General features: G+C 44.1%; 1 protein-coding gene across 1 annotated transcript in view; it reads left to right on the top strand.

Annotated features, from left to right (window-relative positions):
- LOC120064007 (obg-like ATPase 1) overlaps positions 1-26,927 on the top strand; it is a 67,105-nt gene extending 40,178 nt beyond the window's left edge. Inside the window, exons 8-11 of the mRNA XM_039014316.1 lie at positions 20,868-20,945; positions 21,480-21,576; positions 23,655-23,777; positions 26,823-26,927. Of these exons, the coding sequence (XP_038870244.1) occupies positions 20,868-20,945; positions 21,480-21,576; positions 23,655-23,777; positions 26,823-26,927 (403 nt within the window). The remainder of the gene's footprint in view (positions 1-20,867; positions 20,946-21,479; positions 21,577-23,654; positions 23,778-26,822) is intronic.
- The last annotated feature ends 252 nt before the right edge of the window (positions 26,928-27,179 follow it).

The following is a 27,179-nucleotide window of genomic DNA, read 5'->3' on the forward strand; positions in this document are numbered from 1 at the left end:
AACACTGTTACTAGATCAACTGCAGTGACAACAATGTTACCAGATCAACTGCAGTGACAACACTGTGTTACTAGATCAACTGCAGTGACAACACTGTGTTACTAGATCAACTGCAGTGGCAACACATTTACTAGATCAACTGCAGTGACAACACTGTGTTACTAGTGCAACTGCAGTGACAATACTATTACTCGATCAACTGCAGTGACAACACTGTTACTTGATCAACTGCAGTGACAACACTATTACTAGATCAACTGCAGTGACAACAATGTTACCAGATCAACTGCAGTGACAACACTGTGTTACTAGATCAACTGCAGTGACAACACATGTTACTAGATCAACTGCAGTGACAACACTGTTACTAGATCAACTGCAGTGACAACACTGTGTTACTAGAGCAACTGCAGTGACAACACTGTTTCTCGATCAACTGCAGTGACAACACTGTGTTACTAGTGCAACAGCAGTGACAACACTGTTACTAGATCAACTGCAGTGACAACACTGTTACTAGATCAACTGCAGTGACAGTACTGTTACTAGATCAACTTCTGTGACAACAATGTTACCAGATCAACTGCAGTGACAACACTGTGTTACTAGATCAATTGCAGTGACAACACTGTTACCAGATCAACTGCAGTGACAGCACTGTGTTACTAGATCAACTGCAGTGACAACACTGTTACTAGATCAACTGCAGGGACAACACTGTGTTACTAGTGCAACTGCAGTGACAACACTGTTACCAGATCAACTTCTGTGACAACAATGTTACCAGATCAACTGCAGTGACAACAATGTTACCAGATCAACTGCAGTGACAGCACTGTGTTACTAGATCAACTGCAGTGACAACACTGTGTTACTAGATCAACTGCAGTGGCAACACATTTACTAGATCAACTGCAGTGACAACACTGTGTTACTAGTGCAACTGCAGTGACAATACTATTACTCGATCAACTGCAGTGACAACACTGTTACTTGATCAACTGCAGTGACAACACTGTTACTAGATCAACTGCAGTGACAACAATGTTACCAGATCAACTGCAGTGACAACACTGTGTTACTAGATCAACTGCAGTGACAACACATGTTACTAGATCAACTGTAGTGACAACACTGTTACTAGATCAACTGCAGTGACAACACTGTGTTACTAGAGCAACTGCAGTGACAACACTGTTTCTCGATCAACTGCAGTGACAACACTGTGTTACTAGTGCAACAGCAGTGACAACACTGTTACTAGATCAACTGCAGTGACAACACTGTTACTAGATCAACTGCAGTGACAGTACTGTTACTAGATCAACTTCTGTGACAACAATGTTACCAGATCAACTGCAGTGACAACACTGTGTTACTAGATCAATTGCAGTGACAACACTGTTACCAGATCAACTGCAGTGACAGCACTGTGTTACTAGATCAACTGCAGTGACAACACTGTTACTAGATCAACTGCAGGGACAACACTGTGTTACTAGTGCAACTGCAGTGACAACACTGTTACCAGATCAACTTCTGTGACAACAATGTTACCAGATCAACTGCAGTGACAACAATGTTACCAGATCAACTGCAGTGACAGCACTGTGTTACTAGATCAACTGCAGTGACAACACTGTGTTACTAGTGCAACTGCAGTGTTAACACTGTGTTACTAGATCAACTGCAGTGACAACACTGTTACCAGATCAACTGCAGTGACAGCACTGTGTTACTAGATCAACTGCAGTGACAACACTGTTACCAGATCAACTGCAGTGACAGCACTGTGTTACTAGATCAACTGCAGTGACAACACTGTGTTACTAGTGCAACTGCAGTGTTAACACTGTGTTACTAGATCAACTGCAGTGACAACACTGTTACCAGATCAACTGCAGTGACAGCACTGTGTTACTAGATCAACTGCAGTGACAACACTGTTACCAGATCAACTGCAGTGACAGCACTGTGTTACTAGATCAACTGCAGTGACAACACTGTTACCAGATCAACTGCAGTGACAGCACTGTGTTACTAGATCAACTGCAGTGACAACACTGTGTTACTAGATCAACTGCAGTGGCAACACATTTACTAGATCAACTGCAGTGACAACACTGTGTTACTAGTGCAACTGCAGTGACAATACTATTACTCGATCAACTGCAGTGACAACACTGTTACTTGATCAACTGCAGTGACAACACTGTTACTAGATCAACTGCAGTGACAACAATGTTACCAGATCAACTGCAGTGACAACACTGTGTTACTAGATCAACTGCAGTGACAACACATGTTACTAGATCAACTGTAGTGACAACACTGTTACTAGATCAACTGCAGTGACAACACTGTGTTACTAGAGCAACTGCAGTGACAACACTGTTTCTCGATCAACTGCAGTGACAACACTGTGTTACTAGTGCAACAGCAGTGACAACACTGTTACTAGATCAACTGCAGTGACAACACTGTTACTAGATCAACTGCAGTGACAGTACTGTTACTAGATCAACTTCTGTGACAACAATGTTACCAGATCAACTGCAGTGACAACACTGTGTTACTAGATCAATTGCAGTGACAACACTGTTACCAGATCAACTGCAGTGACAGCACTGTGTTACTAGATCAACTGCAGTGACAACACTGTTACTAGATCAACTGCAGGGACAACACTGTGTTACTAGTGCAACTGCAGTGACAACACTGTTACCAGATCAACTTCTGTGACAACAATGTTACCAGATCAACTGCAGTGACAACAATGTTACCAGATCAACTGCAGTGACAGCACTGTGTTACTAGATCAACTGCAGTGACAACACTGTGTTACTAGATCAACTGCAGTGACAACACTGTTACCAGATCAACTGCAGTGACAGCACTGTGTTACTAGATCAACTGCAGTGACAACACTGTTACCAGATCAACTGCAGTGACAGCACTGTGTTACTAGATCAACTGCAGTGACAACACTGTTACCAGATCAACTGCAGTGACAGCACTGTGTTACTAGATCAACTGCAGTGACAACACTGTGTTACTAGATCAACTGCAGTGGCAACACATTTACTAGATCAACTGCAGTGACAACACTGTGTTACTAGTGCAACTGCAGTGACAATACTATTACTCGATCAACTGCAGTGACAACACTGTTACTTGATCAACTGCAGTGACAACACTGTTACTAGATCAACTGCAGTGACAACAATGTTACCAGATCAACTGCAGTGACAACACTGTGTTACTAGATCAACTGCAGTGACAACACATGTTACTAGATCAACTGTAGTGACAACACTGTTACTAGATCAACTGCAGTGACAACACTGTGTTACTAGAGCAACTGCAGTGACAACACTGTTTCTCGATCAACTGCAGTGACAACACTGTGTTACTAGTGCAACAGCAGTGACAACACTGTTACTAGATCAACTGCAGTGACAACACTGTTACTAGATCAACTGCAGTGACAGTACTGTTACTAGATCAACTTCTGTGACAACAATGTTACCAGATCAACTGCAGTGACAGCACTGTGTTACTAGATCAACTGCAGTGACAACACTGTGTTACTAGATCAACTGCAGTGGCAACACATTTACTAGATCAACTGCAGTGACAACACTGTGTTACTAGTGCAACTGCAGTGACAATACTATTACTCGATCAACTGCAGTGACAACACTGTTACTTGATCAACTGCAGTGACAACACTGTTACTAGATCAACTGCAGTGACAACAATGTTACCAGATCAACTGCAGTGACAACACTGTGTTACTAGATCAACTGCAGTGACAACACATGTTACTAGATCAACTGTAGTGACAACACTGTTACTAGATCAACTGCAGTGACAACACTGTGTTACTAGAGCAACTGCAGTGACAACACTGTTTCTCGATCAACTGCAGTGACAACACTGTGTTACTAGTGCAACAGCAGTGACAACACTGTTACTAGATCAACTGCAGTGACAACACTGTTACTAGATCAACTGCAGTGACAGTACTGTTACTAGATCAACTTCTGTGACAACAATGTTACCAGATCAACTGCAGTGACAACACTGTGTTACTAGATCAATTGCAGTGACAACACTGTTACCAGATCAACTGCAGTGACAGCACTGTGTTACTAGATCAACTGCAGTGACAACACTGTTACTAGATCAACTGCAGGGACAACACTGTGTTACTAGTGCAACTGCAGTGACAACACTGTTACCAGATCAACTTCTGTGACAACAATGTTACCAGATCAACTGCAGTGACAACAATGTTACCAGATCAACTGCAGTGACAGCACTGTGTTACTAGATCAACTGCAGTGACAACACTGTGTTACTAGATCAACTGCAGTGACAACACTGTTACCAGATCAACTGCAGTGACAGCACTGTGTTACTAGATCAACTGCAGTGACAACACTGTTACCAGATCAACTGCAGTGACAGCACTGTGTTACTAGATCAACTGCAGTGACAACACTGTTACCAGATCAACTGCAGTGACAGCACTGTGTTACTAGATCAACTGCAGTGACAACACTGTGTTACTAGATCAACTGCAGTGGCAACACATTTACTAGATCAACTGCAGTGACAACACTGTGTTACTAGTGCAACTGCAGTGACAATACTATTACTCGATCAACTGCAGTGACAACACTGTTACTTGATCAACTGCAGTGACAACACTGTTACTAGATCAACTGCAGTGACAACAATGTTACCAGATCAACTGCAGTGACAACACTGTGTTACTAGATCAACTGCAGTGACAACACATGTTACTAGATCAACTGTAGTGACAACACTGTTACTAGATCAACTGCAGTGACAACACTGTGTTACTAGAGCAACTGCAGTGACAACACTGTTTCTCGATCAACTGCAGTGACAACACTGTGTTACTAGTGCAACAGCAGTGACAACACTGTTACTAGATCAACTGCAGTGACAACACTGTTACTAGATCAACTGCAGTGACAGTACTGTTACTAGATCAACTTCTGTGACAACAATGTTACCAGATCAACTGCAGTGACAACACTGTGTTACTAGATCAATTGCAGTGACAACACTGTTACCAGATCAACTGCAGTGACAGCACTGTGTTACTAGATCAACTGCAGTGACAACACTGTTACTAGATCAACTGCAGGGACAACACTGTGTTACTAGTGCAACTGCAGTGACAACACTGTTACCAGATCAACTTCTGTGACAACAATGTTACCAGATCAACTGCAGTGACAACAATGTTACCAGATCAACTGCAGTGACAGCACTGTGTTACTAGATCAACTGCAGTGACAACACTGTGTTACTAGTGCAACTGCAGTGTTAACACTGTGTTACTAGATCAACTGCAGTGACACCACTGTTACCAGATCAACTGCAGTGACAGCACTGTGTTACTAGATCAACTGCAGTGACAACACTGTTACCAGATCAACTGCAGTGACAGCACTGTGTTACTAGATCAACTGCAGTGACAACACTGTTACCAGATCAACTGCAGTGACAGCACTGTGTTACTAGATCAACTGCAGTGACAACACTGTTACCAGATCAACTGCAGTGACAGCACTGTGTTACTAGATCAACTGCGGTGACAGCACTGTTACCAGATCAACTGCAGTGACAGCACTGTGTTACTAGATCAACTGCAGTGACAGCACTGTTACCAGATCAACTGCGGTGACAGCACTGTGTTACTAGATCAACTGCAGTGACAGCACTGTGTTACTAGATCAACTGCAGTGACAGCACTGTGTTACTAGATCAACTGCGGTGACAACACTGTGTTACTAGATCAACTGCGGTGACAACACTGTGTTACTAGATCAACTGCGGTGACAACACTGTGTTACTAGATCAACTGCAGTGACAACACTGTTACCAGATCAACTGCGGTGACAGCACTGTGTTACTAGATCAACTGCAGTGACAGCACTGTGTTACTAGATCAACTGCAGTGACAGCACTGTGTTACTAGATCAACTGCGGTGACAACACTGTGTTACTAGATCAACTGCGGTGACAACACTGTGTTACCAGATCAACTGCAGTGACAGCACTGTGTTACTAGATCAACTGCGGTGACAGCACTGTTACCAGATCAACTGCAGTGACAGCACTGTGTTACTAGATCAACTGCAGTGACAGCACTGTGTTACTAGATCAACTGCAGTGACAACACTGTTACCAGATCAACTGCAGTGACAGCACTGTTACCAGATCAACTGCAGTGACAGCACTGTTACCAGATCAACTGCAGTGACAGCACTGTGTTACTAGATCAACTGCGGTGACAGCACTGTTACCAGATCAACTGCAGTGACAGCACTGTGTTACTAGATCAACTGCGGTGACAACACTGTGTTACTAGATCAACTGCGGTGACAACACTGTGTTACTAGATCAACTGCAGTGACAACACTGTTACCAGATCAACTGCGGTGACAGCACTGTGTTACTAGATCAACTGCAGTGACAGCACTGTGTTACTAGATCAACTGCAGTGACAGCACTGTGTTACTAGATCAACTGCGGTGACAACACTGTGTTACTAGATCAACTGCGGTGACAACACTGTGTTACCAGATCAACTGCAGTGACAGCACTGTGTTACTAGATCAACTGCGGTGACAGCACTGTTACCAGATCAACTCACAGCACTGTGTTACTAGATCAACTGCAGTGACAGCACTGTGTTACTAGATCAACTGCAGTGACAACACTGTTACCAGATCAACTGCAGTGACAGCACTGTTACCAGATCAACTGCAGTGACAGCACTGTTACCAGATCAACTGCAGTGACAGCACTGTGTTACTAGATCAACTGCGGTGACAGCACTGTTACCAGATCAACTGCAGTGACAGCACTGTGTTACTAGATCAACTGCAGTGACAACACTGTTACCAGATCAACTGCAGTGACAGCACTGTGTTACTAGATCAACTGCAGTGACAGCACTGTGTTACTAGATCAACTGCAGTGACAGCACTGTGTTACTAGATCAACTGCAGTGACAACACTGGATTTGGTTTGAATTATCTCACCTGTCAGCATATTATTCATTATCACAGCCCTATTCAGATGGTAAGTTAAGGTCCTTTTCATTTAATAAAAATTGCAATTTCTGTTGGAACACAATATGCTAAGCTCTTCTAAAGCATTCATACAGGAGCACATTGCCTGTCCCAGAAGCAGCTCTGTGATGGGAAAAAAGAAGCCCTTGGAAGCCTTCTTTCTGAGATTGAGAGCATAAGATTCTCCATGTGTTTTAAGTCAAGCTAATGATATATTTTGATGGCAGGTTGTGTTGTTTATTATCTTTGTGATAAGGGCTATAACAAAACACACATGTCACAGCAAGTGTCCTGCAGCCTGCCAGCTTTAATGAGATAAATAAATGAATTTAGTGTTGCCACATACAGCTCCTGAAAGCTTGTTATCAGAGTGATTGTTGAACTGTTATGAATGGAAAAAGGATACAGGAGGGAAGAAGGGGGGGGGGGCATGATTGGCTGATGTTGCATATGTCCTTGATTACCTTCTCTCTGCTTTTATTCTAATAAGTGGCATTCTTTGTACTCCCTTGGACGGCTAGACAGTCTGACACAAGATGAGAATAAATATTGCATGTGGTACACATTAAGCTGTCATCCAGGAAGAGAGAAGGAGATATGGAGAAATCCACCGCGCCCCATTCTGCTGCCTGTGCTACACTTTGCCTGCTCTTGTCACAATTGTCACATTTTGATGACCTTCTCCCCCTTCGTTTTCTTGCTCGCAGTCAATTGCAATGAATGACAGCCCTGCTGCCCTGTATAGAGAATAATTTGAGGTGATGTAGTATGTATGTACTCCTGGGGGTTACTGTTTGAATTTCTGATCGTATTCTTTATTTTTTTACTCCCTTACAAATTGCAATAAGCTAGGCTGTAGCTATTCTACTGTAGTGCCACCTCTGTCATTTAAAGGATGAGATTTAAAGGAAGTGTCATTTCTATGAAGCCATATTCACTATTGATTTTGTGTATGTATATTTTCAAGGAATTGTTTTTCAAGAGAGAAAGTTATTAGCGAAGAAAGTTATAATCAAAAGCCTGTTAGCATGCCCTTGTTGTGCCTTGTGAGAAAAGAGATGCAAGAGGATGCTGTTAATTAAGCCTCTTCCCATTGTGCCGGTACCGCTCTGTTTCCCTCTGCTGTGACTGCTTTGAAGAGGGAAACAAGTTGACAATATTGGCTGTGATGTGAGAAAAGCAGTAAGAGAGGCTGAGGCTCTGCTGGCTGCCTGGCTCTCAGGGTTGTCTGTGGCCACGGGGAGCAGAGAGCATTTGCACTCGTGTCCTCACAGGAGCGCACCACTGGGAGGATGAAAAGCGTCCCACAGAGCCCCTGACTTCCCAGCCTCTAACGGCACCATAAGCTCATACCTCTCACCCCCCCCCCCCCCCCCCCGCGCGCGGGGGCTGAGAGCTGGTCGAGATGCTGTGTGCTCCGGAGCGTTCAGCTGGGACTGAGAAACAGAGAGTGTGGGGGGGGGGGGGGGGGGGGATAAAGCCTCTGGGTTATGATTTGATGAGTTGGTGCATTGCATGCAAGCCAGCAACAGCAGACAGATGGGGAATCCTTAAGTTGCCTGTGTGTGTGTGTGCATGCGTGTGTGTGTGTGTGCATGTGTGTGCGTGCGCAATATCCAGGTTCAAGTGCTGAGGAGCTTTGTTTGGCTGTGTGTCTGTCCACCTGTGGGTGGGTCAGTAATGAAGTAATGGAGAGGGAGAGGCTGTTAGAGGATTACTCCTCAGGCCTGTCAGCATTCAATTGCATCTGAAAGACAGATGCTGGGTCCCTTTGTCCCCACCTTTTACAGGCTTACCTGACTAAGCAGTGATAATGAAGCCGGTCCGTATGAATGCAGGGCAGACACAGGCCCAGGTCACAGGCTCAGGTAGCTGCATCTGTACTTTAGGATCTCCCATTGTCTCCCCCTCCCAAGTCCTTTAAGCAGATCAAAGCTGTGACAAAGCCCAGGGCAGCCCCAGGCATGCGGAAACACAGGAATTATTCCCCCTTCAGTATTCTCTCACAGAACAAGACAAATAGACATGGCACTGAGAGACCCCCTGTGGGATGTGTTCATCCAAGCCTACTCTGTGCTGGAAGCTCTTTTGTTTTTAGTAGGTTGTCATTACTTTACCATAGGTTATTCCGTTGAGTAGACTTATTGTAATTGCTGCAGGCGTCTATTGCGGAGTTGATAACGTATAGTAGTGTGTATGAAGGTATTGTAAGCTTATAGCAAAATATAATATGTAGGCTACGCACAGAAAAGCTATTTGGGCATCGAAAAACGGAATGTTTAGGATTTGGTTGTTTTGAATATGAGATCTAAACAACATAACCACATAAAAGGACATACAGTAATATGTAGGCATATACCCAAATGTCTCCTCTTTCTGTTCAAGCAAATGCATAATGTGCCTAAAAATACAGTGTATATTAGATTGAACGGAGATTGAAATAAATACATTATTTAGAAATGCAAATGGTAGGAGGAGTCCGGTTTTAAAGAAAATACTGATATATCATATTTGCCTTTAAAATGTGTATTTTTTTTCCTTTGAATGAGACTAACAGGAAAAGCAGCATGAACATGACTTGTTCCCCAGTCTTGTTGGAGTCTTTTAAGCCGGTGAGTGATTAGCAGAAATAATGTCCCTGTCACCCTTAATCACATTAAAACTTGGTCAACATTTCATTTTTCCTACTTGATATGCAAAACTTTCCACTAGATTTGCAGCGAAGGCCATTGAAATTCCATTATAAAAAGAATAAAAATTTCAGGCATCATTTGTTCAAAGGCGATCAGGACCAGAAAGTGCTGAATCTTTCTATTAGCAGGGCTGTGAGAGATGGCACTCTATACTGAGGCATAATGGGACAGTGACAAGACACACACACACACACACACAAAAACACACACAAATACACACACAGAAACACAATCTTTTCTTTCTGTCTCTTTTTCTCTCCCCCAAAAATCTATTGTAACTACTTTGATATTTTGGCATCTTTGACAGTGGCCACCCGACTTTTACAAACGACACATTTGAACTCTCAATTGCATGTTAAGGATTTTTTGAACTTTGAAGTAACCTTGGATATGCATTATTGGGTAGAGTTGTATACTAAAACTCAAACATTTGAACAATGTAATATACACTGAAAAAATATATAAATGCAACAATTTCTAAGATTTTTTGAGGTACAGTTCATACTAGGAAATCAGTCAATTGAAATCAATTTATTAGGCCCTAATCTATGAATTTCACGACTGGGAATATAGAAATGCATCTGTTGTTCACAGATTCCTTTAAAAAAGGTAGGGGCGTGGATCAGAAAACCAGTAAGTATCTGGTGTGACCACCATTTTCCTCATGCAGTGCGATACATCTCCTTCGCATATAATTGATCCGGCTGTTGGTTGTGGCCTGTGGAATATTGTCTCACATCTCTTCAATGGCTGTGCGAAGTTGCTGGATATTGGCTGGAACTGGAACACGCTGTCGTACACGTTGATCCAGAGCATCCCAAACATGCTCAACGGGTGACATGTCTGGTGAGTATGCAGGCTACGGAAGAACTGAGACATTTTCAGCTTCCAGGAATTGTGTACAGATTCTTGCGACATGGGGCCATGCATTATCATGCTGAAACATGAGGTGATGGCGGCGGATGAATAGAACGACAATAGGCCTCAGGATCTCGTCACGGTATCTCTGTGCCTTCAAATTGCCATCGATAAATGCAATTGTGTTCATTGTCCGTAGCTTATGCCTGCCCATAGCATAACCCCACCACCACCATGGGGTATTGTTCACAACGTTGACATCAGCAAACCACTCGCCCACACAACGCCATACGTCTGCCATCTGCACGGTACAGTTGAAACCGGTATTCATCCGTGAAGAGCACACTTCAAATCAAATCAAATGTTATTTGTCACATACACCTGGTTAGCAGATGTTAATGGGAGTGTAGCGAAATGCTTGTGCTTCTAGTTCCGACAGTGCAGTAATATCTAACAAGTAATCTAACAATTCCCCAACAACTACCTAATACACACAAATCTAAAGGGGTGAATGAGAATATGTACATGTCAGTATATGAATGAGCGATGGCCGAGCGGCATAGGCAAGGTGCAGTAGATGGTATAAAATACAGTATATACAGTACATGTGATATGAGTAATGTAAGACATGTAAACATTATTAAAGAGGCATTATTTAGAGTGGCATTGTATAAAGTGACTAGTGATCCATTTATTAAAGTGGCCAGTGATTGGGTCTCAATGTAGGCAGCAGCCTCTCTGAGTTAGGGATTGCTGTTTAGCAGTCTGATGGCCTTGAGATAGAAGCTGTTTTTCAGTCTCTCGGTCCCAGCTTTGATGCACCTCTACTGACCTCGCCTTCTGGATGGTAGGGGTGTGAACAGGCAGTGGCTCGGGTGGCTCCTTGATGATCTATTTGGCCTTCTTGTGACATCGGGTGCTGTAGGTGTCATGGAGGGCAGGTAGTTTGCCCCCGGTGATGCGTTGTGCAGACCACACCACCCTCTGGAGAGCCTTGCAGTTGAGGGCGGTGCAGTAGCCGTACCAGGCAGGTTTTGGGTGACATGCCAAATTTCTTCAGCCTCCTGAGGTTGAATAGGCGCTGTTGCGCCTTCTTCACCACACGGTGTAACGACCGACGCCGGGGATGAGAAGCAGGTACGTGGAGTCATACATTTAATAGGAACAGACAGGTAACAGGACAGAAACAGCGTCAGCACACGGGTATACAAGGACATAGGAACATTATTGCAGAAACAGGGAACAGAGAGGGGAACCAGACATATAGAGAAGGTAATGACAGAGGTGATTGAGTCAATAATCGCTGATGCGCGTGGGGGAAGGCAGGTGTGTGTAATGATGATGGCAGTAGTGCGCAATGCTGGGGTGCCTGCGCCCCCCCCCCCCCCCCTCGCCGAACCTGATGGGTACGGAGAGTCAAACATTTAATAGGAACAGACAGGTAACGCTGTCTGTGTGGGTGGACCATTTCAGTTTGTCTGTGATGTGTACACAGAGGAACTTAAAACTTTCCACCTTCTCCACTGCTGTCCCTTCGATGTGGCTAGGGGGTGCTCCCTCTGCTGTTTCCTGAAGTCCACGATCATCACCTTTGTTTTGTTGACGTTGAGTGAGAGGTTGTTTTCCTGACACCACACTCCGAGTGCCCTCACCTCCTCCCTGTAGGCTGTCTCGTCGTTATTGGTAATCAAGCCCACTACTGTTGTGTCATCTGCAAACTTGGTGATTGAGTTGGAGGCGTGCATAGCCACGCAGTCATGGGTGAACAGGGGCACCAGTGTTGAGGGTCAGCGAAGTGGAGATGTTGTTTCCAACCTTCACCACCTGGGGGCGACCCGTCAGAAAGTCCAGGACCCTATTGCACAGGGCGGGGTTGAGACCCAGGGCCTCCAACTTGATGATGAGCTTGGAAGGTACTATGGTGTTGAATGTTGAGCTGTAGTCAATGAACAGCATTCTTACATAGGCATTCCTTTTGTCCAGGTGGGATAGGGGAGTGTGCAGTGTGATGGCGATTGCGTCGTCTGTGGACCTGTTGGGGCGGTATGCAAACTAAAGTGGGTCTAGGGTGGCCGGTAAGGTGGAGGTGATATGATCCTTGACTAGTCTCTCGAAGCACTTCATGATGACAGAAGTGAGTGCTACGGGGTGGTAGCCATTTAGTTCAGTTATCTTTGCCTTCTTGGTTACAGGAACAATGGTAGCCATCTTGAAGCATGTGGGGACAGCAGACTGGGATAGGGAGCGATTGAATATGTCCGTAAACACACCAGCCAGCTGTTCTGCGCATGCTCTGAGGACGCAGCTAGGGATGCCGTCTGGGCCAGCAGCCTTGCTAGGGTTAACACGCTTAAATGTTTTACTCACGTCATCCACGGAGAAGAAGAGGGGGGGGTGCATTCCTTGTTGCCGCAACGGTGGCACTGTATTATCCTCTCCATCGTGCCAGCGAATAGGAGTCGGTTACGAGAGACAGTTTCTGACAGTTTGTGCAGAAATTCTTCAGTTGTGCAAACCCACAGTTTCTTCAGCTGCCCAGCTGGTCTCAGGCAATCCCGCAGGTGAAGAAGCCGGATGTGGAGGCCCTGGGCTGACATGATTACACGTGGTTCTGCGGTTGTGAGTCCAGTTGGATGTACTGCCAAATTCTCTAAAACGATGTTGGTAGAGAAATTAATATTCAATTCTCTGGCAAGAGCTCTGGTGGACATTCCTGCAGTCAGCATGCCAATTGCACGCTCCCTCAAAACTTGAGACATCTGTGACATTGTGTTGTGTCACAAAATTGCACATTTTAGAGTGACCTCTGTATTGTCCCCAGCACAAGATGCACCTGTGTAATCAAATAAAATCAACTGTTATTTGTCACATGCTCCGAATACAACCTTACCGTGAAATGCTTACTTACAAGCCCTTAACCAACAATGCAGTTCAAGAAAAATATGTACTAAATAAACTAAAGTAAAAATAGTCAAATAAAAAGTAACACAATAAACAACAATAACGAGGCTATATACAGGGAGTACTGGTAGTCGAGTTATTTTGTACATGTAGGTAGGGGTAAAGTGACTCTGCATTGATAATAAATAGTGAGTAGCAGCAGTGTACAAAACAAAGGGAGTGTCAATGTAGATAGTGTGTAAATAATGTAAATAGTCCGGGTGGCCATTTGATTAATTGTTCAGCAGTCTTATGACTTGGGGGTTGAAGCTGTTAAGGAGCCTTTTGGTACCGCTTGCCATGCGGTAGTAGAGAGAACAGTGTATGACTTGGGTGACTGGACTCTTTGACAGTTTTTTTTACCTTCCTCTGACACTGCCTAGTATTTAGGTCCTAGATGGTAGGAAGCTTGGCCCCAGTAATGTACTGGGCCGTACGCACTCCCTCTGTAGCGCCTTACGGTCAGATGCCGAGCAGTTGCCATACCACGCGGTGATGTAACCGGTGTGGATGCTCTCGATGGTGCAGCTGTAGAACCTTTTGAGGATCTGGGGACCCATGCCAAATCTGTTCAGTCTCCTGAGGGGGAAAAGGCGTTGTCGTGCCCTCTTCACGACTGTCTTGTTGTGTTTGGACCATGATAGTTCGTTGGTGATGTGGACACCAAGGAACTTGAAACTCTCGACCCACTCCACTACAGCCCCGTCAATGTTAATGGGGGCCTGTTTGGCCCACCGTTTCCTGTAGTCCACAATCAGCTCCTTTGTCAAGCTCACATTGAGGGAGTGTAACGCACTGATCTGTTTCACCTGTCCCTGTGATTGTCTCCACCCCCTCCAGGTGTCGCTTATTTTCCCCAGTGTATTTATCCCTGTGTTTCCTGTCTCTCTGTGCCAGTTCATCTTATATGTTTAGTCAAGTCAACCAGCGTGTTTTTCCCCGGACTCCTTTTCTATTCTCTTTTGCTAGTCCTCCCAGTTTTGACCACTGCCTGACTCTGGACTACTTTCCCGCCTGCCTGATCATCCTGCCTGCCCTGACCTTGAATCTGCCTGCCCTTCGGTACCTATTGGACTCTGAACTGGTCTCAGCCTGTAGGGAGGAGGTCAGTCTCATCGTTGTCTGTGATCAGGCCTACCACTGTGTCATCAGCAAACTTAATGATGGTTTTGGAGTCATGTTTGGCCACGCAGTCGTGGGTGAACAGGGAGTACAGGAGGGGACTAAGCACGCACCCCTGAGGGGCTCCAGTGTTGAGGATCAGCATGGCAGATGTGTTGTTGCCTACCCTTACCACCTGGGGGCGGCCCGTCAGGAAGTCCAGGATCCAGTTGCAGAGGGAGGTGTTTAGTCCCAGGGTCCTTAGCTTAATGATGAGCTTTGTGGGCACTATGGTGTTGAACGCTGACCTGTAGTCAATGAACAGCATTCTCACATAGGTGCTCCTTTTGTCCAGGTGGGAAAGGGCCTGCGTCATCTGTGGATCTGTAGGGGCGGTATGCGAATTGAAGTGGGTCTAGGGTTTCCGGGATGATGGTGTTGATGTGAGCCATGACCAGCCTTTCAGAGCTCTTCATGGCTACCGACGTGAGTGCTACGGGGCGGTAATCATTTAGCCAGGTTACCTTCGCTTCCTTGTGCACAGGGACTATGGTGGTCTGCTTGAAACGTATAGGTATTACAGACTCGGTCAGGGAGAGGTTGAAAATGTCAGTTAAGATACTTGCCAGTTGGTCCGCGCATGCTTTGAGTACACGTCCTGGTAATCCGTCTGGCCCCGCAGCTTTGTGAATGTTGACCTGTTTAAAGGTCTTGCTCACTGGCTACCGAGAGCGTAATCACACAGTCGTCCGGAACGGCTGGTTATCTCATGCATGCTTCAGTGTTGCTTGCCTCGAAGCGAGCATGAAAGGCATTTAGCTCATCTGGTAGACTCGCGTCACTGGGCAGCTCGCGGCTGGGTTTCCCTTTGTAGTCTGTAGTCTTCAAGCCCTGCCACATCCGACGAGCGTCAGAGCCGGTGTAGTAGGATTCAATCTTAGTCCTGTATTGACGCTTTGCCTGTTTGATGGTTCATCTGAGGGCATAGCAGGATTTCTTATAAGCGTCCGGATTAGTGTCCCGCTCCTTGAAAGCGGCAGCTCTAGTCTTTAGCTCAGTGCAGATGTTCAATGTAATCCATGGCTTCTGGTTGGGATATGTACGTACGGTCACTGTGGGGACGATGTTGTCAATGCACTTTTGGATGAAGCCAGGGACTGAGGTGGCATATTCCTCAATACCATTGGATGAATCCTGGAACATATTCCAGTCTGTGCTAGCAAAACAGTCCCGTAGCGTTGCATCGGCGTCATCTGACCACTTCTGTATTGAGCGAGTCACTGGTACTTCCTACTTTAGTTTTTGCTTGTAAGCAGGAATCAGGAGGGTAGAATTATGGTCAGATTTGCCAAATGGAGGGCGAAGGAGAGCTTTGTATGTGTCTCTGTGTGTGGAGTAAAGGTGGTCTAGAGTTTTTTTCCCCTCTGGTTGCATATGTGACATGCTGGTAGAAATAAAAACTGATTGAAGTTTGCTTGCATTAAAGTCCCCGGCCACTCGGAGCACCGCTTCTGGATGAGCATTTTCTTGTTTGCTTATGGCCTTATACAGCTGGTTGAGCGTGGTCTTAGTGCCAGCATCAGTTTGTGGTGGTAAATAAACGGCTACGAATAATATAGATGAGAACTCTCTTGGTAGATAGTGTGGTCTACAGCTTATCATGAGGTACTCTACCTCAGGCGAGCAATACCTTTAATATTAGAAATTGTGCACCAGCTGTTTTTTACAAATAGACACACATCCCCGCCCCTTGTCTTACCACACATAGCTTCTTTGTCCTGCCAATGCACGGAATACCCAGCCAGCTCTATAGTATCCGGGTGGTCGCATAGCCACGACTCCGTGAAACATAAGATATTACAGTTTTTATTGTCCCGTTGGTAGGATATTCTTAATTGTAGATCATCCATTTTATTTTTCAGTGAACCCACGCAATGATGGGGTTTGGGCCTGGTCTCGAGAAAGCAGTATATCCTTCGCATTGGACTCGTTAAAGAAAAAATCTTTGTCCAGTTCGAGGTGAGTAATCACTGTTCTGATGTCCAGAAGCTCTTTTCGGTCATAGGAGACAGTAGCAGCAACAACGCAAAAAAAACGAGTAAAATGGTACAGTTGGTTAGGAGCCCGTAAAACGGCAGCCATCCCGTCCGGTGCCATTATTCTGATTAATGATCATGCTGTTTAATCAGCTCCTTGATATGCCACACCTATCATGCAGATGGATTATCTCTGCAAAGGAGAAATGCTCACTAACAGGGATGTTAAAAAAATTATGCACAGAATTTGAGAGAAATAAGCTTTTTGTGTGTATGGAACATTTCTGGGATGTTTCATTTCAGCTCATGAAACATGGGACCAACACTTTACATGTTGCGTTTATATTTTTGTTCAGTGTACATTACCAGTCAAAAGTTTGGACACGTCTACTCATTCAAGGGTTTTCTTTATTTTTACTATTTTATACATTGTTGAATAATAGTGAAGACAACAAAACTATGAAATAACACATATGGAACCATGAAGTAACCAAAAAAGTGTTTATATTTTCTTTAAAGTAGCCACCCTTTGCCTTGATGACAGCTTTGCTGTCTTAACTTTTGACTGGTACTGTAAATATACAGTCTTTAGTGCCTATAGAAAGTGTACACCTCCTTGAACTTTTGCCACAGAGGTCATTTGAAAATCATGTCAAACCCTATTATTTCACAAATTTTGACTTCTGAAGTTATCTTTGCCTACACAAAGGGAGTGAATACGTATGCAACAATTATATTTTATTTGTAGAATTATTTTTTTCATTTTACTATGACATTATGTGCTTCTATATCTGCATTGCTTGCTGTTTGGGGTTTTAGGCTGGGTTTCTGTATAGCACTTTGTGACATCGGCTGATGTAGAAAGGGCTTTATCAATACATTGATTGATTGATGATTGATTGATTGATTGATTGATTGATTGACTCCACAAGAATTACCTAAATGACAGAGTGAAAAGAATAATCAAATATAATAAAAACATATTCCAATAATGTATATGTATGCAACAAGGCACTAAAGTAATAATGTATATATATATACAACAAGGCACTAAAGTAATAATGTATATATATGCAACAATGCACTAAAGTAATAATGTATATGTTAGCAACAAGACACATAATGCAAAAAAAATGGCAAAGGAATACACATTTTGGCTTAAACGCAAAGCCTTATGTTTGGGGAAAATCTAACACAACACATCACTGATTTTCAAGCATGGTAGTGGCTGCATCATGGTATGGGTATGCTTGACATCGGCACAGACTGAGGAGTTTTTCAGGATGAAAAGAAACGGGATGGAGCTAAGCACAGACAAAACCCTAGAGGAAAACCTGCTACCTAGAGAAAAAACGGCTTTACACCAGACACTGGGAGAAAAATTCATCTTTCAGCAGGACAATAACCTCAAACACAAGGCAACATCTACACTGGAGTTGCTTACCAAGAAGACGGTGAATGCTCTGGAGTGGCCAAGTTACAGTTTGGATTTAAATCTGTGAGGTAGGTTAGGCGTTGAAAAACAGAAGAATATGCAGCAAAGTACCTACGGTAAAATATAGTGGTTGATCTTTGATGTTATGTTTTTTTTTCCTTCCACTGGTCCTGGGGCCCTTGTTAAGGTCAATGGCATCATGAACTATACCAAGTACAGGGACATTTTAGCCAAAAACCTGGTTGCCTCCTGGCCAGGCTGACACTTGGCCACAAGTGGATCTTCCAGCAAGACAATAACCCCAAGCACTAATCAAAATCCACAAATAAATTATTAATTGAACACAAAATCAACATTTTGCAATGGCCATCTCAGTCTCCAGACTTGAAACCCATTGAAAATTCTGTTTGAAGGAATGGTCAAGATCCCTCTCAATGTGTTCTCCAATCTCATAAAATATTTTAGAAAAGTCACAAGGTGAGGTATTGAAAGGTATTGAAAACAGTGGTGCCAAACATTTTGACGCTCTTTTTGCCAAAAAATGATGTATTACTCTTTCAACAAATCTCTTTCTCTGAGCAGTTAGGGTTAGGGTTAGTATAAAATAATATTATTTCCCAATTTTTTTGGAGTATAGCTCAGTATTTGTATTATTTATTTCATACAGTCATTTTTGCTCATCTTTATGTGTGTGTATGTGTGTGTGATTAAGTTCAGCATTTTAATTCATTAGAGAGAAGCCATATTTTTGATGTTTTGGTATTAACATTTACCCAATTCATTTGTCGAGATGCGTTAGAGAGGATGTAAATACGATTGTAAAGTGGCGTATCTAGACTGGGGAAGTTGATGAAGTTGGTCAGGAAAGTCATGTTGACAGAACATCAAATCTCATTTGACAGTGCTGCGTTCCCTCTGTTGGGAGAAGGGGGTGTACCTTGTTCCTGTGGCAAGGTGTTTGTCTGCTCCTGTGTCACTCTGTGCGCGGACCCAGGGACCCCCGTGCTCATTTGGCGCTCATGTTCTCCATCTCGGCTTCCACATTATTAAAATCATCCCTCAGCGCTCCACCAAGAGCCTCTTTGTTGCTTGGCTGACGACGCTCGATTCTGTCAAGTCTTCACCAATTACAGTCTCAGGTACAATGGCCTATTCACAGGATCACAGCCCTTGACTGGTGTCGGGAGAGTGATTTGTGAATCATTATTCAGTCGCCTGTAGAGAACGTGATACCTGAGGAATGCAAATAATCTGCCAGCGAATAGACGGCTAGGCTCCTAAAAGTGACAAACTACAGCTGTTATTATCCCAGATTGGATTCTTTTCCCTACTTGGAGAGGCAGTCATCTCCTTGGCTTTTGAGTTTGAGTTTCCACTAAATGTACATTTTTCCCTTCATGAGAAGTGGTGACCAGCTCATAGTGGCGCCCGTCAAATCCTCAACTCTAGTTTAAGTGCATCACAGCCTCTGTGTTAGCAGGAAGTGAAATATTGGTTGTAGATAGATGGTTATGCTTATTGCCGAGAGAATACACTGATGGTCTGCCCTGAAGCACGTTTGGCATCACTCAGTAAGATAAATCAAATGATCAAAAAAGCATCCAAGCAACCGCAGCTGTTATGAAGCTGCAATGACATTTCCCAAAAGTTGGAATTCTTCTCCGATATTTAGCATTGATTGTATTGTTCAGTTGTAAGTGGTAGAAAGACACCAGAGATTGATTGACTGAACCAGTGATCCAATAGTTAGATGATAAACGGGTGACATTGTTATTAGAATAGCTGTGGCATTGAGGTTGTGCGGTCACTCCCAGCCTTTGATTTCTTATAGGTTTTGTAAACAGGAAACCAGGATTACAGATAATGACGGGCCTTTAGAATCAATCCAGAAGCCTGGGAGCTCTCTCTGTCGGGCCCGATGTGTGAAAATGGGTCTGTGTGATGCTGCTCGTTGGGCTTCGTCCAATCCCAGGACAGGCTGTAAACGCGTGGGGCTAATCTCATAATTATCCGACCCCCCCCCCACCCCACATTGTTCTGGCAGAGAGTTACCATTAACTGTGAGGATATCTTTGTCCTGCAATGTCAGGTCTCCCGCTGAGTCACAGGGCAGAAAAACACTCTTAAAAGGGATTTAAGGGAAGGGAATGACTAAGACGTTCATAAGTGGGAATACTATACTTACATCCATCCTCCAGGCCTTAGGGCAATTACTGGACTGGCTACTTACTGTTTGATATAAATCGACTTGTACTTAACAGTAGAGCTGTAACCTTGGAGTGAATTTGGGGTAAAACACTGCCATTTTAACCATGTCAACAATCTGCTTTTTCTTAATGGGATGTCATTGCATGTATTCATACATACGCATGACATGGCAAACTTATTCCTGAACTGGGAACTTGTTAATAAGGCAAACTCAGTAACAAAGTGAAACTGTGCAATCACAGCGCGACCTTGGGAAGGCAATGTTCCGAAACGACACGGTTAACAGGCACGGCTGTTCTCTCATGAATATGCATAGGCCAGCCGACAGATAACAAACGCTGCTCTGTTCTGTCCTGTCAGTCAACACCGACACCATGAAGCTCCAACCTGCCTGTGTTGTTGTGTCTACTGTCCAGGTTGGTGACAATCAAGAGTGGGTAGACAGTCACGACCCCGGGGCGCTGGTCATCCCCTTCAGCGGAGGAGTGGAGAGTCTCCTGCAGGACATGAGTGAAGAGGAGATTAAGAAGTACTGCACCGAGCACAAGACTCAGAGGTTAATTAGCATTCAGTCTCCTTTAATTGCGTGCACTGATAGAATAATACATGGTAGAGTAATTACCATTATAAAGCAAGGATCCCTCTCTATACGGGAACAACTCAGTCAAAGGGTTTTCTTCTAAATTAAGTTTTTAACTGTCATCTGTCATCTACAGGTATAATTATAACTTGGGCATTTCGGGTGTATTGTTCGCATGTGAAACCTCTACGGAGGAAGAGAAATCGTGACAGCAGATTTTTTTCCTCCTGAGATCAGAGAGACGTTGGGATGAATTCTTAAAGGTGCTAAATGAGACGGCAAGCGTGACAATATTTTTTTTTTTTAAATCACTGGAGAATGAAATGTTCAATGTTGACCCTATTTTATTTATTTAAGGAGTTTATGTATTGGAATTGAGGTGGTCTTGCCACAGACGTGAACTTTGGCTACGAATCAAAGCACCACTAAAATATCCTAAAAGACCTAGCATTTACAGCACCACGAACAACATGGAAACTAAAATTGCTTTCACCCTGCTTATTCCGACAGCGTTCTGACAAGGATCATCAAGGCTGGCTATGGAGCCCTACAGTTGGAGTACTTCTTCACAGCTGGACCAGATGAGGTCCGTGCGTGGACCATCCGGGTAAGACCCTGCCCCCGCGGCCGGCCACGCCGCATACCGTTCCACCCTGCTGGCATGCAGCCTGATATCAGCCACTTTCAACTTTGTCATGGTCCTGCTTTAGCTAGTCATTACAGACCAAGGATAACTTCAATTACTGTTGAGCTGCTGAACAGTGAAAGTGGGGGCTACTTTGATTGAGGAGGGCAACAATTGATTTTGCCCATTACTTCCTGAGAATGTTTCCATCCCGTGCAGATCTGCCTGCCCTCCTCCTGCCGCGGGAGATAAGGGGCCCTAGCATTGTGCCTGCCTAATCTGTGTGACGGGGGTTGTCTGTGCTGAAATTGATGTGGCTTTTTATTCAACCGTTTGTGGGTCTTGCTTGGGGCTCCTCCTCTCTGTGTCTCAGTTTACTGAGCCCGCTGAGAGCCTGGGTGACACTGAATCACAGGAGGATTTACATCGATACAGATGTTGGCTCGGCGCACTGGTATTGTGCAAATGTTAAAAGGATTAAGAGCAGTCATAATAAGGTTTTAACCTGTCAGGAGTTGCATTGTGATTCGCTAGTCGATCTGTGTAAGGAACGTGAGCATATATTTTTATTTTTTTACAACTAACTCAACTGAAAGTATGTATGTTATTAAGAAAACGTTTTAGGTTGATAATAAACAGAACATTTTATTTGGGTGACATCATAGTGGTTAAATATATGAGCCACCTCCGCCCAGCCATGAGTGATGTCCTCAGTGTGTTTAGGAAAGTAACAGAACTCCTCCAAGCATTTCTCCTATGGGCTTGTCTCCTTTGACATAACTGATTACAGCTGGCCTTGATTGTGTGTGAGGCGTTTAGTCAGGTAAGCATCAGTGAGTAGCTATATTAACCCAATACATCTTACATTGTAAAAACGACACTCTGTAACGTGGTGCTGCTAAGCCCTTTAGCATGCTTTATTAGGCAGCCTCGAGGTGACCATTATCTATCAGGCTGCTCTGCATAGCTGTTAACTGCTATGATGTGTATCTCTTGTAATGCGCTATAGGACAAAATCAGCCCCTAATCTATTTTTCTCTACCTAGACAAACCTTGATGCTGATTAATGGTAGTTAAACTTACAAGCACTCCGTCAATGAGATTGCATAGGGATGGTAATGTATTGGAGTCATTAAATGCACATCATTCTTTTGGCATGAAATATGTTGACCCCAGCCTGATTATATACATAATTAAAAGTGCTCCGCAGTTTTGGAGCACAGTGCTACAGAGCCGAGAGAGAGGGAGAGGAGGTCGACAGGCACAAGTCATAATGATGCCGAGCAGGGATGTCACTTATTTGGGTCATTTGTCATTTTCCCAGGCATTATTTCAATGCATATAAATTGCGTATTTTATCAGAGACCGCTGTGACTTCTGATGCTAAATGGGATTTAATGTAGGAAGAATTTATAAAAGTTAGGGGGGAAAAAACAGTTGTTTTTTGTTCTTGGAGAAAAACAACCAATTTCATATTTTCCATGGTCATTCTGTTATAATGTTGGTTACATTTTAAATTCTGATGTATATTCTATAAAGGGATCCTTTATATTTCCTTTCAATCATCTGCTGTGCTAGGAATACATTTTGAGGAAGTTCAAACATGACAAAGGGGATATACCGCATACACTGTATATAAAATGTAGTGAAAGTTTCCATTTCAAAATGGTCAGGTATGATACAGCCAGGTCAATACAGTGTGTATCCCACTGCAACACTGCCTCTCTCCCTCTCTGACGACCTGAGGCCAGAGTAGCAACCCACAATGAGGGAAGATTGCTTGGACAGAAATCAATAGCACCACGGAATCAGAAATTGCTGGTGGGCATTGATAGCAGCGCAGGCTCCTTATCGGCCTCAAGGCTACTCTAGCAAGGCACAACCGTGTGTCGTGCTATCCAAAAATCAGGAGTGAGGCAAGAATACCCCCAACACACCCCCTACCCATGCTCACTTCACCATCCCCCTATCAAACAGCATGTCAGTCCTGTGCTGAAATCCATCTTCTCCAAAACAATTAATTTACCTTGTGTGTCCTTTCTCTTTCTTCCTCCTGACAGAAAGGAACCAAGGCTCCACAGGCAGCCGGCAAGATCCACACGGACTTTGAGAAGGGCTTCATTATGGCTGAAGTAATGAAATTCGAGGATTTTAAAGAGGGAGGCAGTGAGAACGCTGTCAAGGTGAGCCGTCAGGGTGCAGATGAGGGAAGTCTCCTGTGATCAGTGGAGCTGACAGTCACCACACTGCTTGCACTGCAAACACTCTTCACCTTTAGCCAGGGGAAGAAATTACTGCACACACTCCGCCAGCGCACCTGACAAGCCAATGGATTCTGTCTCTAAACACTGCCATTCTTCTCCTGCGGTGCATATCTTTATCACAATCTGTTTTAACAGGCTCACGGTAGGCCTTTCTTATACCTCAGACCAGCCTCTCAGAGGAAGCTCTCTGTACCCCACAAGGCCACATCTATAGAGCAGACCGTTAGCTCGGCACTTTTTGTGACAGGGATATAAAGAGCCAAGTTAAATAAAGTGTGAAATTCTTTACATCAGGACTGTTGCACGGATGTACAGCACATAAATGTGGCCTGCATATCTTATTTTATTACTGCCATTGTTTGTTTTGACCTTTTTACTGGGCTGTGGCTTTTACATGGGCGCTGCTCTGTCCAATATAATCACTGTATTTCATGGTAAATTTGAGAAGACTATAGCGTTGTGATAAGTATAGCAGGTAGTGTCACGGAATGCTTTAAAGGTTTTTTTTTCTCCCTCAGTGAGTATGTGCTAATGTTCAGGGTAACTGTAAGACATTGGCCTCATCTGTAACACCTCTCATCTGCCTGGTTGAGGTAATGCTATTTGGTCTTGCTTTTTTTTCTCCCCAGAAGAAAGCTTGGGGCAAGGAACAACATTCCAAAGTGTTCCATGTCACACAATGGATTGGAGCAATTTCCCAACACCCAGCGTGACTTAGCGTGTCTGATGCTGTTGGTTTGTCTTGTATGGTCCTGCCATTGAAACAGCAGGACATGAATGTGTCAGTGTCAGTGGTTAGCACGCGTCTGGAGGAAGTGCCTCTATTGGTTTACCTCCAGAGACTTGACTGGCATCTGTTATTATAGTGTGTACAAAGCACTTCACAGGGCTATTATGTAGATAGTCTTGGTACTTAAGCTTCAAACGCCATTAAACTTGACCACCAGCCAATAGCTGTTGATGAGATCAAACCATGATGTAATACTTTTTACCTGTTAAATTGTCCTGGGTTCTGTTTAAAATGTAGCAGGTCTAAAAGTATTTCTTTCACCAATGGAATATATGGATTAAACAATTAGGGATGTGGACAAAGTGGACATCAGAGTATCAGATGCTAATCCCTTCTAAATCCTGTGCAGGAGATGTGTGATTAGCACTGGCAAGCAGTGAGAGCTTGCCCTACTTACTCATATTATCACCAAGTAGCTCTCCTCAGCTCACTCAATGGCCAGCCAAATCCTCTGTCTGGCAGATACTTATACACTACATAACTTGCCCTATTGGGATCCACATCGGAAATAAAAAATACATTACCAGAATATTACATTCAATATTTCACCTCAGGTCTTTGTAAAATGTATATAATTCAGCTGTAATCTATTGTTGGTTACTACTTCCTAAAGTGTCAGTAGAGGGGAAATGTGCTGGGCTCTGGGGGTTTGAATGCTGATGTTATGGAAGCCTGACGGACCTCCGAGTTGCGCAGCGGTCTAACGCATTGCAGTGCTTGTGGCGTAACTACAGCCAGGTTCGATCCCAGGCTGTATCACAGCTGGCTGTGACTGGGAGCTCTATGATGTGGCACACAATTGGCCACGTCGTCCGGGTTAGGGGAGGGTTTGGCTGGTCGGGATTTCCTTGTTCCAATGCGCTCTAGCGACTCCTTGTGGCGGGCTGGGCGCCTGCAAGCTGACTTGGGCGCCTGCAAGCTGACTTTGGTCGCCAGCTGAACTGTTTCCAGGTTAAGCGAGCAGTGTCAAATAGCAGTGCGGCTTGGCAGGGTCGTGTTTCGGAGGATGCATGGCTCTCGACCTTCGCCTCTCTCTCGCCTCCGTAGGGGAGTTGCAGCGATGGGACAACACTGTAACTACCAATTGGGGAGAAAAAGGGGTAAAAAGTACAACCAAAAAATGGAAGCCTGACATCAGAGCCTCAGGTCCGGCTGAATGCTCTCTTCCTAATCCCTCATTCCCTTGTACACTGAGTGTAAAAAACATTAGGAACACCTACTCTTTCCATGACATAACTTGCCAGGTGAAAACTATTGATACCACCTGTTAAATCATTCTAACTGGTTCATTTGCACTTTATATATATATATATATATATATATATATATATATATACAGTATATATATATGGACACAGAGCGTTTCTGACTGCAGCATTAAGGCCAATGCTATTTATGCCAGTTGTGGGAATGGGCTGTTTGAATAGGCCAGCGTACAGGGATATCACATTATTAGGAATCATATCTGCTTAAGCCAAGCCTGCTCCTCCAGATGGCTGCTTTCAAGTGCAAATGAACCAGTTAGACGTGTCTGGTTTAATACATACTCAGGAATCACAAATAGCCATTGATTTCCCCCCCCCCTCTCCCTCTCCAAGCAGTGTTTCTGGTGCTATTTGGTCTGGATTAAATGGTCTCCTGAGCCTTTAAAGGGACATTGGTTCTTCTAATTATTTGTGCTCTGTGCAGAACCAGAATGCATAAACCCGTCCATATTAGCACTTCAAGTCAATTATTTTGAGTTTGCCCGGGAAGGGGAACAAACACATCTAATGTATACAAAAGAAATGTTGGAACTTATTTTGTTTCCTTAAGAAGTATGAGGATGCTATAATGAAAGAGCGTTATTAAAATGTTACTTGTACATATGAATGGAAATTGACAGAGAAGAGGGTTATTCACTCAGTGGGATTCTAGACACCCCGTGTGTGTGTGTGTGTGTGTGTGTGTGTGTGTGTGTGTGTGTGTGTGTGTGTGTGTGTGTGTGTGTGTGTGTGTGTGTGTGTGTGTGTGTGTGCGTGTGCGTGTGCGTGTGTGTGTGCGCGCGCATGCGTGCGCGTGCATGTATGTGTGTAAGACAGTGAGATGATGTGCACGTGTGTTCATTGCTAATTTGCTATTTCTTGTTTTTTATAACTGTCATTAATTAGGTGTTGTGTTTCTCTATTTTACAGGCAGCAGGGAAATACAGACAACAGGGGAAAACCTACGCTGTGGAGGACGGAGACATGATCTTTTTCAAATTCAACACGCCGAACCAGCCCAAGACTAAGAAGTGACTCAGTCACAGTCTGTCGGCTACCAGAATGGACTGTGCCGTTAGAGAATTCTTCTTTGTTTTAGACAGAATGAAGCTGGAGATTGATTGCTACCTGCCAAGTCGGCTCAGTCCTTCCTACTGGCCACACTGCCACATTATCCCTGTTTATTTTCTGTCCAGGAGAATTCTATACAATCCCCCTTGCCAAAGCACAGGTCCACTAAACACTGACAGCTTTGCTATTTAAGATCAGGATGGCCCCCCCTCTCCA

The sequence above is a fragment of the Salvelinus namaycush genome, chromosome 19 (assembly GCF_016432855.1).
Source record: "Salvelinus namaycush isolate Seneca chromosome 19, SaNama_1.0, whole genome shotgun sequence".
NCBI classification, from domain to species: Eukaryota; Metazoa; Chordata; class Actinopteri; order Salmoniformes; family Salmonidae; genus Salvelinus; species Salvelinus namaycush.